Source organism: Clupea harengus, chromosome 12 (assembly GCF_900700415.2).
Source record: "Clupea harengus chromosome 12, Ch_v2.0.2, whole genome shotgun sequence".
Lineage (NCBI taxonomy): Eukaryota > Metazoa > Chordata > Actinopteri > Clupeiformes > Clupeidae > Clupea > Clupea harengus.
Genome location: NC_045163.1, coordinates 22,633,598 through 22,649,275, shown reverse-complemented (window position 1 = coordinate 22,649,275; position 15,678 = coordinate 22,633,598). Strand labels below are relative to the sequence as shown.

Below are 15,678 nucleotides of genomic sequence, written 5' to 3'. Positions count from 1 at the left end.
TTTCTTTGACTGACAGCCGCTTTTCCCTTCGCATCTTCTAGGCACAGCTGGCTTAACTGCATATCATCTCAACACTCTAGTTCATATCACACACACACACACACACACACACACACACACACACACACACACACACACACACACACACACACACACACACACACACATAAACACACACACACACACACACACACACATAAACACACACACACACACACACACACACACACACACACACACACACACACACACACTCGCTCTCACACTCACAGGCTTTTTCCAGCTAGCCCTGGACTCTGTCAGGGAGACATGAGCGATGTAGGTCTTTGGCACACAGGCACTGGTTACCATGAAAGGACCAGAGGAGTGGCAGAGAGATGGCATTCTTTGGCAGAACAGCTTGGGATGATCACATCCAACTGGCAAAGGCAGCACCTGCCCAGAGGACAGAGCTATGTCAGCGGCCATCTTGGCGCCCCGCTATAGACTATATTTGGGAAGGAGTGGCTAACGCAGTGCAGAGCTTGGCGAGGGAAAGAAGAATACAAGAAAAGAAAAAAAATGTTTTCTAAGGAAGCTAGTTTGTTTGAACATCTGTCAGTGGGAGGTGCCCATTATTCGCAAAGCCCAAAGACATGCGATACTTGGTGGGCCAACCACAAAACTCATGCATTCCAGCTGCCAGCGAACCCTTTCAAACAGAGCGTTACCATAGCAGCGTCACACATTGTTCTCCTGTGCTTGTCGGTTGAGTGCTTGATGATAATATTTTCCCATTAATCCACTTTGTTTGAATCACCTAAATCATCTCTTTTGCTGTGGCCGCAGTGTCATGGTGGTCCTCTGGTCAATACTCCCAAGGAGCAGATCAAGTTACACACACGTGTGCATCAGTTTGAGATGCGTGCGTGTGTGTGTGTGTGCAAGACTATTTTAAGAATGGGGAGACTCGATCGTTCAGAGTATATTTGGAATCTGAAGAATGGAATCAGAGTGGTGTCATGCTTACGAGCCGTGGTCACGAGAAGGGATGTATGTAATGAGAGTGAGTGCAGATATTAATCAGAATGTAGTGGCCATCATGGCCACTGACATTTACATCATCATAGAATATAGCACCATACAGTCTTTAAGCGTATACTTATGCTCCTTTGTAAATGAGCTATGGGCCTTGATGTTGCATGCGACTCATGATATTCAAGCTAAACTCCAGGTGTCTGTTATCAAAAGGTAGCGGGGCATTGCTGTTGTTTCATGAGCACAATGCCAGATGAGTTTCGTGGCCTGAATGAACCAGGCATCAACCGTGTCAGTACAGCTGACACTCACAGTTTCACTAATAGACAACATAATTTTCCGCTCCAACCTCCATGCAAACACATTGATGTGGCAAGATAGTCTTTGCGTACATAAATTATTTTATTTATATGGGCCACAATATAATAGGGGAGTGATTGAGGGAATTCAAATCGACCAACAATTGATATATGGAACAATATATGGATATATGGAACCTAGTCCATTCCTCTGTCCACTCAGTCTGTCTCTTTTCTTCCCCTCCTGCTGTAGACTATTCTCCACTGTGGGATGCTGCTGAAGTCTTTCCACCTGATCCACAGATGGGTCCCCCTTATGAGCTGGGTTCTGCTCAAGGTTTCTTCCTGTTAAAAGGGAGTCTTTCCTTGTCACTGTCGCCTTAGTGCTTGCTCAAGGCTATGGGTTCTGTAAAGCGCCTTTAGCCAATTTCAATTTTTAGTGCTGTATAAATAAAACTCAATTGAACTGAGTTTAATTGAATTGAACGAAATTTCAATTACAGTTTAATGGAGTGATTTAGAATCTGATGTGGAAAATGGTTCACATAAATTAGATGTTATTGGACCGTTATTTTCCAGTCGCTAGAGGGGGGTAGTTCGCCAATATGTAGCCTACAGGGAAAAAGAAACATTAATTTGACTTCGAGGTTTAGGGTCCATATCAGGTGAATTACTTCAGGTTAACATATTAAATTAGTGACAACTATGTCGATTTCACACTTTACATTACAGTCTTGTGTGATCATCATCCTTATGAAGAAATTGTGTAATGTCCCTAGCCTGTATAGAAAAGGTTTTCTGTGATAGTTACTTACAGTAGACGACCATAGTCAAAAGCGTTTAGTTCAGTAACATACTAAGTAATATGAGCAAAACATCACAACCCTACGGTCAGCATTTGCCTGTTGGGAACTTAGGTAGGTCTTCTCACTAAAACTCGGGGAGCCTATAGGCTATTTATCTCAAACATAATGAACTGTTATCTCACTTTTCAGCGCAACTGTCACTGTAACCGAGACTGTAACAGAGAAAGACCATGTCCAAACAGTGTAACTCTGCATCACACATGATCCACTATGAGGCGGTGAGTGTTGCATCATAGCACTGACATATCCATGAGACCTAGGGACATCATCCATGCATTCTGAGCTCTTTGGTAGTGTTAGCGAGAAGTGACGGGAGGCTTCCGCGGGAGGCGGGGCGATGTACGAGCCAACGAGTGTGGTTGCCAGGCGCTCGGTCGGAGTGTGGGAAGTGCTGAAATTTCAGCGCGTCACAGCATTACTTCGCCACCACCGTTGACTGACGGACTTACTACCGCCACGGTTGGTCAGCTAGTCTAGTTGTCGGCCGATGTGTTAATAGTCCCACCGTCCACTGTTACAAAAGGCATCGTTGAAATCACGGGGAGTGTTATAACAGAAGTTTAAAATTGCTGAATGATTTGCTTGGAACCACGTACTTTAGCCTAATCTCTCCTCAAGTTCAGGTTAGCCAGCTAGCTAGCTCGCTAGCAACTTCTCTGACTTGGACCCCCAGTCATTTTTCACTGGTTGGGGTATTCCCTCGCAGTCATAATAGCCATCTAAATGATCATGGAGAGGAAGAGGTTAGATTGCCCGGCTTTGCCACCGGGTTGGAAGAAAGAAGAAGTGATCCGGAAGTCGGGACTCAGTGCTGGGAAGAGCGATGTGTACTATTACAGGTAAAGTTAAATACATTCGTTTCTCTGCGTCTGCTACTTGTCTAGTTAAATATAACTGAGAGTTTGAACCGGGGACCGCACATGAAGTCCTCATAACCAGCATGATGTGACCCTAGGCAAACTCCACTTGCTTCATGGCTTAGTAGCGGTTTGTTGGCTAATTGATGTGATGCCATGAAGTGGCAAACACCTACCTAGCTTAGCGCCTGAACTTGCTGTCTTGCTGATCCACAGTGGTACACTGGGAATAGGTCATTGACCCTGACCTGAGTGGACTAAATGGTCAACTCAGCATCGTGTACCATATGACAATTCGTATATACATGTCTGTGCCCTGTTGCCAATATGACCCCACAGAAATTAATTTAATTTAGTTGGCACAGGTTAATTTTTCTAGTCCTGGTAATAAGTACTTGATAATTGTCTTATACAATAACAATTAACAATACAATAACACTGATATTGGTATAGATAAATACTGGCAATAGGCTGTTAAAGTTGATGTAGGAAGATCAACAACTAGTTTATTTCAGCTGTTGTGTTGCCCTGCAGAAAAAATCTGATGTTTATGAGTGACACATCTTTTGCTTTGAATACAGTACTCCAATCCAACATCTTGGCACAAATGGTCGTCATACAAATGGCTAGAAATACACATAAACGCACCCACACCATAGTCCCATCACATGTTTTGGGAGACTAGGCTGTATCTGTAAGGTTGATGATGTGACCAACTTGGCGTCAAACATGGTGTCTTTTGTGCTGAGCCAGAATCCAGTGTTGCAGGTCTCAAGTGGTCCGTCACTGAAACTGAAAGTGCTTGGCAACACTACTGGTACTCTCACAATGACTGTCACAGACCACTGGTCTGCGTTGTGCGTCATGGAAATGAAACGTCTAAAAATCGTACTGCTAACATTTCGTGTGTGTGTGTGTGTGTATGAACTGGGGGGGGGGGGGGGGGGGGGGGGGGGGGGCAGCTTTCTCACTCATAGCTCATCTGCGTTCGTTAGGCCTAGGTGTTTCATGTTGGGGTGAAGTGTTCCAGTAGAATGGTTCCAAATGTGCGAGAGTGTGAGTGTGTGTGTGTACGCCACGTTATATACACTCTCTTGAAAAAAGGAGCCTTACCCCTCCCTCCTCTCTTCCTGTGCCCCCGCTGCCCCCGCTGCCTCTGTGGTATTCTGCTGGTGGCCCCCCAGGGCTCCAAGGGATTGTCGGGCCCTCCAGTGTGAGTGCTTGGGGATGTCAGGCCTCATTCTCCTCCTGCTCGTTAAAACGTGCCTCTCTTTCTCATTCAAATGAGCATCTCTGACCATAGTGTGGAAGTGTGTGTGTGTGTGTGTGTGTCTGTGTGTGTGTGTCTGTGTGTGTGTGTGTGTGTCTGTGTGTCTGTGTGGCTGTGTGTGTAGCACTGTTTGGAGATATTGTCGTGTGTGTGTGTGTGTGTGTGTGTGATAATGATAGTGAAATACTGTCCTGTGTGTGTGTGTGTGTGTGTGTGTGTGTGTGTGTGTGTGTCTTGTGTGTGCAATGGCCAGGCTTAGTAATATCGAGAGGCCTGAAGGCTCTGCTGTTCTACGTTCTGGCTCGTGTGGGTGTGTGCAAGGTTGCTTGTGGATGTGTGTGAGATGGCAAGAGATGGCGAGGCGTGGCCGTGTGTGTGTGTGTGTGTGTGTGTGTTTGTGTGCGTGTTTGTGCATACGTGATGCACCACTACGTGTGTATTTTTGGTTTCTGTCACATCCTGCGCTGCAAGGGCCAGGCTTCTCTCCACTCGGAAGTGTCTCGGGAGTGGAGTCCAGCTTCTCCCCTCCCCCACCCCGCTCCGCTTCGCCTGCCTCCAGCATGCCAGGCAAGCCTGCAGGCAACACACCGCACCATAGCCCCCCACTTTCAGGCAACACACCGCACCATAGCCCCCCCACTCCCAGGCAACACACTGCACCATAGCCCCCCACTCTCAGGCAACACACTGCACCATAGCCCCCCACTCTTAGGTAACACACCACACCATAGCCCCCCACTCTTAGGTAACACACTGCACCATAGCCCCCCACTCTTAGGTAACACACCAGACCATAGCCCCCCACTCTCATGTCTCCCACGGTCTCCGCCGTTCCCTCGAACTCTCGCTGCCTGTCGGAACCCCCCCACTGTCCCAGCTAACAACCAGCAGCCGCGCTAATGTTGAATGGGTCGGGGCGAGGATGGAATGACTCTTTCTTCCCTTCCCTTTCTTCTTGCCCCCGCTCATTATGGCAGGTGGGGGAGGGGTGAGGTTTGTTAAAGGTGCTATGGTGGCGGGGAAGCCTTGTAAACTGATCCTCCATCAGCACGCGTGGCCTTTCTTTTCTCTCCACCCCCCACCCTTAACCCCCATGCGCTCTCGCTCGCTCGCTCGCTCGCTCCCTCTCTTTCTCTTTTTCTCTCTCTCTCTCTTTCCCTCTGTCTCTCGCTCTCTTTCTCTCTCTCTTGCTCTTTTTCTCTCTCTCTTTCTCTTTCTTTCTCTTTCTCTCTCTGTTCCACCCCTCCTTCTATTCTTCACCAGCCACTGTAGTTAACAAGCAGGCCTACCCCCTTCCATCCTCAGCCCATGTGCTGGTGCCGCTTCACCCCCACACCCATCAAATGAAGGCTGGAATGTGTGAGTGTGTGAGTGTGTGAGTGTGTGGGTTGGACAAGCCCGCTTCCTGTTCTTGTTCCTCTGGCGTCGGCCTCGGCCTCGGCCTCGGCGTCCGATCACCGACCGGCATCTAACATTCATGGCGGGGAGGGAGGGAGGTGCCTTTTTTTCTTGGGTTGGCTGGTGCTTTGGTTTGGCCTGACGCCGGCCCCTGTCCGTGAGTGGCGATGAGTCAGGGTGTCTGTGGCCGGCGGCATTAAAGCCCCGAAAAGTCTGACCTTCGTCTCTTGGCGAACGAGAGGAGATTCCATAGAAAGGGTCTCAGCGTGTTTTCCGGCAATAACCCGTCACGGAAAAAGAAAAACATTACCAACTGTAAACAACTTCAAGTATGTCAACAACAATACAGATGACGGCCGCCTCGGAATTGATAGCACCACCGCCAGAGATAATAAGAGATAACAGAAAAGCGTAAAGTGAGTGTTAATAGCACTCCCGGCCTCAGAGACAGTGCAGACGGAGAGTTAACAATGAACAACATCCTTAGTAATGGCGTCTCCGAGTCTTGAGATAAAACAATAGTACGGGTGATCAAAGACGTCACAAACATCTTCAAACATCACACATCTGTGTGTGTGTGTGTGTGTGTGTGTGTGTGTGTGTCTGACTATGTCTGACTATGGCTCAGGTGTCTAGTTGACTAGTTTCTGACCTGACTCTTGTTTCTGAAGTAGAGCCACTTCACTGAGCCGACTTCAATTGTGTGCAACCCTACATGGCCAGGGGTAGCAGGGATTATAGTGCATCACTCACGTCCTGTCTGTTCCCTTCCTCTCTTTCTCTCTCTTTCTCTACTCCTTCGGGCGATCGCTCTCCCTCTCGCTCACTCGCTCTCCCTCTTGCTCGCTCACTCTCTCTTGCTCACTCTCTCTCTCATTCGCTCACTCTCTCTCGCTCACTCTCTTTCGCTCACTCTCTTTCGCTCACTCTCTCTCGCTCTCGCTCACTCCCTCGCTCACTCTCTCTCTCGCTCACTCTCTTTCGCTCACTCTCTCTCGCTCTCGCTCACTCCCTCGCTCACTCTCTCACTCTCTCGCTCACTCTCGCTCACTCTCTCTCGCTCTCACTCTCTCTCTCTCTCTCTCTCTCTCTCTCTCTTCCTCTCTCTCTCTCTCTCTTCCTGTTGCCGTCATGTCTGAAATTCGTCTTTTTTTTTTGTTTATTGTTCCCTCCTCACCTTCTCCTGGCCATCTGGTTAATAAGTCTGTGTATGCGGATGATGAAACGCACGCTGTCTGGTCGGCTCGGCTTTTTCCGGAACTGTCCACCACAATACATCCTACATATTATAAACGCATCAAGGGACCCTTTGACAACACTGCAGACCATGAGCCAGAAGGTGTAGCCAGAGAGGATACGTGGAGATACGTTTTTTTTTTTTCTTACTCCAGGTGTGTGTGTGTGTGTGTGTGTGTGTATATGTGTGTCCCTCTGATGCTGATGTTACACAGCTCACTTACACTCCTGCTCTCTCTCTCTCTCTCTCTCTCTCTCTCTCTCTCTCTCTCTCTCTCTCTCGTTGTGTCTTTATCTTTCTGATGCTGCTGTGCTGACCCCAATGCACTTTCTCTGTGACGTTGTTTTTTTCTTTCTGCTGTGCTTTTTTTCTTCCATGTGTCCGATGCCTCCGCTCTCTGCTCTGTGTGTGCTGTCATTCTTTGTCACGTTGCCGTGCCCTTCACTGTGGCCCAGGTTCCAGCCACCAGTGCCTCGGTGACGCGCAAGCCGTTATCTCTGGGGTCTCGGCGTGCGCTTGGTCGAGGCCAGATAGACTCCAGTCTAACGGACGATGGGAGGTTTGCTTTTTTTTTTTTTTCGGGGGGGGGGCCAAGGAGACGGGGTGGGGTGTCTGGCTTTGTTGATGCTGCAGCTTGACGAATGCTTGCGAAAGTCTGAGTCATCGCTAAGGGCCTGGAGCTGAAAACTCGCTGCGGTCCTCAACTACTTCCTGCCGCCATGCAGATGGGTTGCTGGCGGGGAGGGTGAGGGTTTGAGGCATACGTGGAAGCGCTCAAACATGCACACCCCCGCCCTAATGCCGACACACACACGCACACACACACACACACGCGCACACACATATACGCACACACATATACGCACACACATATACGCACACACATACACGAACACACATACCCGCACGCACACATACACGCACACACACATACGCGCACACATATACACACACATGCACACACATACGCACACATACACACACACACACACACACATACGCACATATACACACACATACACACACACACGCACATACACACACACACACACACACACACACACAAACACGCACACACTCGCACACAAATGTGCTTCCCCCCACCCTAGAGTTTCCACCCAGTGCTGCGGACACGGGGGGGGGAAACCTGCTGTGTCGTGTCTGCTCAGATGCCCCCCACCCTGACCCCACCCTACCCTGGCTTTCTCAGGCTTCACTGGAAAAGCTGTCCCACTGGTGTGTCAACGGAGCGAGGCCTACGCCTTTAACCTTCCCAGTCTCCTTAGAGAGGGTGGGAGAGAGAACAGAGAGAGAGAGAGAGAGAAAGCATGAACGATAGAGATAGATTGCAATGGAGAAAGAGAGAGAGAGGGAGGGAGAGAGCAAGAAAGATGGAGGAGTGATTCAGTTAGTGAGAAACCCCTTAAAAGAAGGAGACTGTGTGAGTAAGAGGCGCAGAGGTTAAATGGCGAGATGAGAGGGAGATATGGCTGGATGGCTGGGAGAGTTGTTGTTGTGTTCAGGCCCCTTTGGTTCGCCTCTTTCCCGTTACTGCAGCAGGCTTGTGGTGTTTGAGTCATCCAGCGCATTCCCGTCAGAGCAGAGATCCCTCACTGCCTTGCCCTCACACACACACGCACACACACACACACACACACACACACACACACACACACACACAGACACACACACAGACACACACACAGACACACACACAGACACACACACGCAGTACATTTTGTGCAGTGCAGTAGGTGCTGTTGCCTTTAATCAGTTTCTCGTCAGAACACCTTCCACCTCTGAGCCTCAAGGAGCTCAGCGACCCTGGGGTCAGAGGTTATGTCACACTCATTGCTTTACGAGAGGATTTGTGGATTACTACGTTCTCATCCTCTTGTGTTGTCACACACTGACACACACACGCGCACACACACACTGACACACACACACACACACACACTGACATACACACACACACTGACATACACACACACACACACTGACACACACACACACACACTGACACACACACACACACACACAAATGCAATGTCAGGAGCTTGTCAGTGTGATTACTGCTCTGCTGTGCTCTGGTCGGTCTCTGCTCTCCTCTGTGTAGCTTTTGTTCTGTTCTGGTTCAGGTTCAGGTTATGTTCTGTTTTGTTCCGCTCTGTCCTGTTCTGTTCCGTCCTGTCCCATTCCGTTTTTGTTACGCGCTGTGTTCCTGCTTCCCTCTGTGTCTTTGTCAACTGCTACACTCTCTCCTCTCCTCTCCTCTCCTCTCCTCTCCTCTCCTCTCCTCTCCTCTGCTCTGCCGTGATGTGTAGCCATGTTGGACATTATGTTCTGTGCTGTGCTGTGCTTTGGTGTTGTGGTGTTTTGTGTTCAGAGACTACACGCGCATGTGTAATGTCACCCCCCCCCCCCTCTCTCTCGCCTGGCTGCTCCCCCACCCTGGAGTCCTGTGTCTCTTTCCAGAATGATCCGCTGCTCCGCTGGGTGGGCTTCCCCAGACAGACTCACAGGCTTCCTCTGTGGCGGCGGGTGGCTCCAGTCCCGATTCTGGCGCCAATCTGCAGCGGATCTGGGCCTGAGCGCGCGGCTCTGCGGCTCGGCTGGAGACGGAGGGATGGGGTCCCCGTGGTTTAGGGGTGAGGGTGGGACGCAGGTCTGACCACAAATGGGTGGGGGGGTGGGGTGGGGGGGGGGGTTTGCCGAGAAATTAAATCCATAAAAACAAAGAAACAGGAAATGTGAACAGCTCATACTTCCGGCTTACGCTCTCTCTCTCCCTCACTCACTCACTCACTCACTCACTCACTCACACTCTCTCTCTCTCCCTCCCTCTCTCTCTCTCTCTCTCTCTCTCTCTCTCTCTCTCTGGTCGACGTGCGGTGAATCACTCGCAGGCCACGCGGCTAATTAAAGCTTGTGCCAGGCACAGGGCAGCTCCGACTCCCGCTCAGCTGTGAGCGTCGCCGGAGAGAGGGAGGAAGTGAAAGGCGCAACACGCGCAGAAAATGGCGGAGGGGCAGCACGCCGTTGCGTCACACTTCACTGCTGGTTCCCTCGCAGTCTCCCTCCGTCTGTCCGCTGCTGTTCCTCTTCTGTGTGGATCTAGGCACAGCCTGTTGAGAGTGTGTGTGTGTGTGTGTTCCAGCCTGTGGCATGGACCCCGACAGATAGAATTAGAACGAGAGAGGGGGATAAATAATTGAGTGCTTTTCCTCACCCTGGCCATGCTACCCTGCTGAACACATCCAGGAGGCCACGTTTGTCTGTCAGCTGTGTCTGTGTGTGTCTGGGTGTGTGTCTGTGTGTGTCTGTGTGTGTCTGTGTGTGTCTGTGTGTGTCTGTGTCTGTGTCTGTGTGTGTGTGTGTGTGTGTGTGTGTGTGTGTGTGTGTGTGTGTGTGTGTCTGTGTGTGTCTGTGTGTGTGTGTGTGTGTGTGTGTTGTCACGGCCTCTCTCTCATTTCTCTTCCTCCGTTCACTGTGCTGCACTGAGAGGGTTAAAGGCGTTTCTGCTCTGTAGGCAGCTGGGGGAGGGGGAGGGAAACAGGAGTGACAGAACGAGCGAAAGATAGAGAGGAGGAGGAGAGGAGAGGACAGAAAGAGAGAAGGAAGGTCTGCCATGATCTCCTGTCTCCCTGCCCCTCTTTGACTACACACACACACACACACACACACACGTATGCACACCCGCCCGCACATGCGCCCGCCCGTCTGTGTTGCTAACATAGTGCCTCTCTGCTAAAGTGCCATCTGCGTGTGTGTGTGAGGGTGAGGGTGTGTGTGTGTGAGCGAGCAGAGGAGCCGAGGAGGACTGACCATTCCTGAGACCCCAAGCCTCGTGGGCAGAAGAGAGGAGTGAGAGCGAGACGGAGAGGAGAGGAGAGGAGAGACAGGAGAGGACAGGAGAGGAGAGGACAGGACAGGACAGGAGAGGACAGGAGAGGACAGGAGAGGAGAGAAGAGGACAGGAGAGGACAGGAGAGGACAGGAGAGGACAGGAAAGGGAGGAGAGGAGAGGACAGGAGAGGAGAGGACAGGACAGGAGAGGACAGGAAAGAGAGGAGAGGAGAGAAGAGGACAGGAGAGTCTCGAAAGCAAACACACCTTGAACATTGGGACAGAGTCTCGAAAGCACACACACCCTGAACACTGGGACAGAGTCTCGAAAGCACACACACCCTGAACACTGGGACAGAGTCTCGAAAGCACACACACTGCCAACACTGGGACAGAGTCTCGAAAGCACACACACCCTGAACACTGGGACAGAGTCTCGAAAGCACACACACCCTGAACACTGGGACAGAGTCTCGAAAGCACACACACTGCCAACACTGGGACAGAGTCTGGAAAGCACACACACCCTGAACACTGGGACAGAGTCTCGAAAGCACACACACTGCCAACACTGCTCGTCTGTGTGATTGCGTCTTTTGTTTATGTGGCGGAATCTTCCGTGCCTCTGTGAACCCTGAGGCTGGTTGTGTGTGGCTCTGTCAGGTACGCAGACACAGAGCAGCTCACTCCAGTGCCAAGCGCTCAGCCTGTGCGGACGACGGTGGTCTTTGAGTGTGTGTGTGTGTGTGTGTGTGTGTGTGTGTGTAGGCGCTCAGCCTGTGCGGACGATGGTGGTCTTTGAGTGTATGTGTGTGTGTGTGTTTGTGTGTGTGTGTGTGTGTGTGTGTGTGTGTAGGCGCTCAGCCTGTGCGGAGGACGGTGGTCTTTGAGTGTGTGTGTGTGTTTGTGTGTGTGTGTGTGTGTGTGTGTGTGTGTGTAGGCGCTCAGCCTGTGCGGAGGACGGTGGTCTTTGGGTGTATGTGTGTGTGTGTGTTTGTGTGTGTGTGTGTGTGTGTGTGTGTGTGTAGGCGCTCAGCCTGTGCGGAGGACGGTGGTCTTTGAGTGTGTGTGTGTGTTTGTGTGTGTGTGTGTGTGTGTGTGTGTGTGTGTGTGTGTGTGTGTGTGTGTGTGTGTGTGTGTAGGCGCTCAGCCTGTGCGGAGGACGGTGGTCTTTGGGTGAGCGCTGACCACAGGGAGGCTTGCCCTCGGGCAGGGAAGAAGGAGTGAAATTAGTTCAAAAGAGAGGGACTCCCAGCTGCCGCCAGGAAGCTTTCTGTGTGTGTGTGTGTGTGTGTCTGTGTGTGTGTGTATGTGTGTGAGAGAGAGAGGTAGTGTGTGTGTGTGTGACACAGTGACTGATTGCAGTCAAGTCTCTGTTTGGACTTCTGCCCCCTTTTTCTTTGCTGGTTTCTGATAGGCTGTCTAATCTTGGAAGTGGTCCTGGACAGGCCACACTCCTCACTCAACCCACATGAGGTCATTCGTCTCATGTCTGATCGCCATTTGATCTGTGATCTGTGTGTGTGTGTGTGTGTGTGTGTGTGTGTGTGTGTGTGCGTGTGCGTGCGCGTGTGTGAGTATTAAACACAGGTTTAACAGATTATGTAAACTGCTGACATGGAGTATCAAAGTCCCACAAAGGCATTTTCCCTGAGAAGTTTTCTTCCGCCTGCACTACGAATGCAATACCTATGCAGTACGCACTACGCGGTACGCACTATGCAGTGCATACACGTATAATTACAGACAGTGCAAATGTGTGATTGGTCCTACACACACACACACACACACACACACACATACCACAGGAGGTGAGGAGTGGCTTGTTCGGTGAGACGCATCTGTACTCGTATCTTCCAGCGAGGGTGTGACATCACCCCCGTCACATGACAGCAGGGCCACAGAAGGAACGAGGGAGCATGAGCGGGGGGGGGGGGGGGATGTGTGTATGAGAGAGAGAGAGAGAGAGAGAGAGAGACGGGAGGATGATGAGGAGGAGGAGGAGATATTTAGATGGCTCTAATTCAGCTAATCTGTTTACTAGCTGAGGTGAACACAATCAATTGTGCTCCTTTTGCTGCCTGAGTTCTGTAAACACAGAGGGAGGGAGAGTGGGAGAGAGACCGAGGAAGAGGAAGAGGGAGGCAGAGTGGGAGAGAGACCGAGGAAGAGGGAGGGAGAGTGGGAGAGAGACAGAGGAAGAGGGAGGCAGAGTGGGAGAGAGACAGAGGAAGAGGGAGGGAGAGAATAAGAAAAGAATGGAGAAGCTCTAGTGTGATGTGATGTGGAGAGGAGGCAGGTCTCGTGTCACTGCTCTGGCCCCTTTTCATTTGCATGTGGAGAGGCCAGAGCAAGCTCCCAATAACACACACACACACACACACACACACACACACAGCACACACACACACAGCGCGCACACACACAGCGCGCACACACACACACACACACAGCGCGCACACACACACACACACACAGCGCGCACACACACACACACACACACACAGCGCACACACACACACAGCGCACACACACACACAGCGCGCACACAGCGCGCACACACACAGCGCACACACACACGCATGCTCACACGCTCACACGCTCACACACACACACACACACACACACACAGCGCACACACACACACACACAGCGCGCACACACACAGCGCACACACACACACACACACAGCGCACACACACACACACACGCATGCTCACAAGCTCACACACACATACGCACACGCAAACACACACACACATAATTGCATACAGCCAGGCCACATGCGGATAAACACGTACACACACACACACAGCATGGCTCGCACAGAATTCCTTATGCACATGAGTGGGGAAAACCGTGCTTTACTTTGGTGTTGAAAGAGGAGGGTTGGAGATACAGATAAGTCGTATACAAACAGAGAGTAGAAGGAAGAAGGAAGTCTCTCTCTGGGGAAGAGTGTGAACCTAGAGAAGAACTCTGAGAATGAAGTGCTCGAGTTCTCGCAGAGAAATTCAGTGAGCTTTCTCACACACACACACACACACACACACACACACACACACTGACATTTTGATTGACAGCCCATACATAACTTGGTTCTCTGTGTCTGTTATTGCAGTAGTCAAATTTTCCAACTGCTGCAACGCGGGTTGAGGTTATGGTTCTAGTCAAGGTCACATTGGTTAAAGGGCAGTATTAGGCCCGTAGAATGCTACCAGATATTCTATACCGCTCACCTCAGACCTCTAAGCTAATGTTACATGTACATCTTACCCTGTGTGTGTGTGTGTAAGACTTAAGGATGGTATGACTGCTCCCAGCCTGTGTGTGTGTGTGTGTGAGAGTGTGTGTGGGCACGCATTTGCATGTATGCATGTAGGGTAGTATAGCTGCAAGCTTCTGTGCTGTTCTCATGCGTAGAGCTGCATCCCCAGTGTGTTTGCGTGGGTGTTTTTGCCTCAGTCTCAGATCCCCACTGACTCATATGTTTACGTCCGTCCCCCCCCCCCCCCCCCAGCCCCTCGGGGAAGAAGTTCCGGAGCAAACCGCAGCTGTCCCGTTACCTGGGCAACACAGTGGACCTGGGCAGCTTCGACTTCCGCACGGGCAAGATGATGCCCAGCAAGCTACAGAAGACCAAGCAGCGACTCCGCAACGAGAACCTCAGCCTGTCCAAGGTGAGTCGCCACGGAGGACAGGAGGACGGGGGGGGGGGGGGGCAGAGGGACAGGACCGAAAGAGGACAGGTCGGAGAGGGGTGGGTGGGCTTTACAGAGCAAAGAAGAAGACGAGGAGAAGACGAAGGCCAGGCGTTGAAAGAGAAAGAGAGTAGGAGGTCACAGGGAACTAACGGGGGAGATGGGGTACAAAGACTAAGCACAACAATGTCACTGCAGTGTTTGTTTGTTTGTTTGTTTGTTTGTATGTATGTATGTAGGTTGCTTTCTTGCTACACTTACTTATTAGTTTATTTCGTTGTCATTTTCTAGACGGTAGGTTTTTTTGAAAGTGTGTGTGCGTGTGTGTGTGTGTGTGTGTATGTATGTATGTATGTATGTGTTCGTATTGTTTGTTTGCTTGATTGGGCCGGTTTGCTGTTCAGGTATATGGGGCCTGAATGATGAGCAGTTTTTGTCTCATTACCGGGGACGCCATTACCCATAATTCCCAAGAGGCAGAATGAAAGAACGAGCAACACATGGTCTCAGGCTTCACCCCCTACTAGTACTCCCCTCTCTTAATCAGGTCTGCTTAGCTCGTTAGGAGAAGGAGGAGGAGGAAGAGGAGGAAGAGGAAGAGGAAGAGGAGGAGGAGGAGGAGGAGGAGGGGCAGAGGGGGGGTGGGCGGATAAACATCTGAACGCTGACGATAACGGCTAACCGCTGGCTCCTTGAGTGTGTCCTGCTCCCACGCGGCTTTTTCGCGCCGAGCGAGCGAGCGAGCGATGGAGGGAGGGAGCCCTCTGATGCGACCCGAGGAAGCCTCAGGGAAACATCACAGCGACCAGCCAGCCTGTGATCTCACGCTCTGGCCTCGCTCACGACCCACAATCCACCACACTTCCTGTTGGAAACAAATGAACCCAAGAAAAACCCCAAAGATGCACACACACACACACACACACACAACTGAAACACACACTCCCTGATAGAGTCGCTACTGCCGTCTCCGGTTAACCAGTGGAGCTGCATTATGGAGCAGAATGGACTCTACAAGGCAGCGCTGTGTGTCATTGTGCACGACGTCACTTTTAAACGCGGTACAAAGAGTGGATCCTTCTGGCGCTTCCCTCAGGCACATATGTGTGGGATTTCTTTTGTTTCACTCTAGCATGTGTGTGTGTGTGTGTGTGTGTGCGTGTGTGTGTGTTTTTCTTTTTTCA

The 15,678-nt window shown here is 50.9% G+C and overlaps 1 protein-coding gene across 1 annotated transcript in view; it reads left to right on the top strand.

Annotated features, from left to right (window-relative positions):
- The first annotated feature begins 2,581 nt into the window (after positions 1 to 2,581).
- The window catches only part of mbd2 (methyl-CpG binding domain protein 2), a 41,637-nt gene continuing 28,540 nt past the window's right edge, over positions 2,582 to 15,678 (top strand). Inside the window, exons 1-2 of the mRNA XM_012830184.3 lie at positions 2,582 to 3,021; positions 14,314 to 14,473. Of these exons, the coding sequence (XP_012685638.1) occupies positions 2,906 to 3,021; positions 14,314 to 14,473 (276 nt within the window). The 5' untranslated portion in view covers positions 2,582 to 2,905. The remainder of the gene's footprint in view (positions 3,022 to 14,313; positions 14,474 to 15,678) is intronic.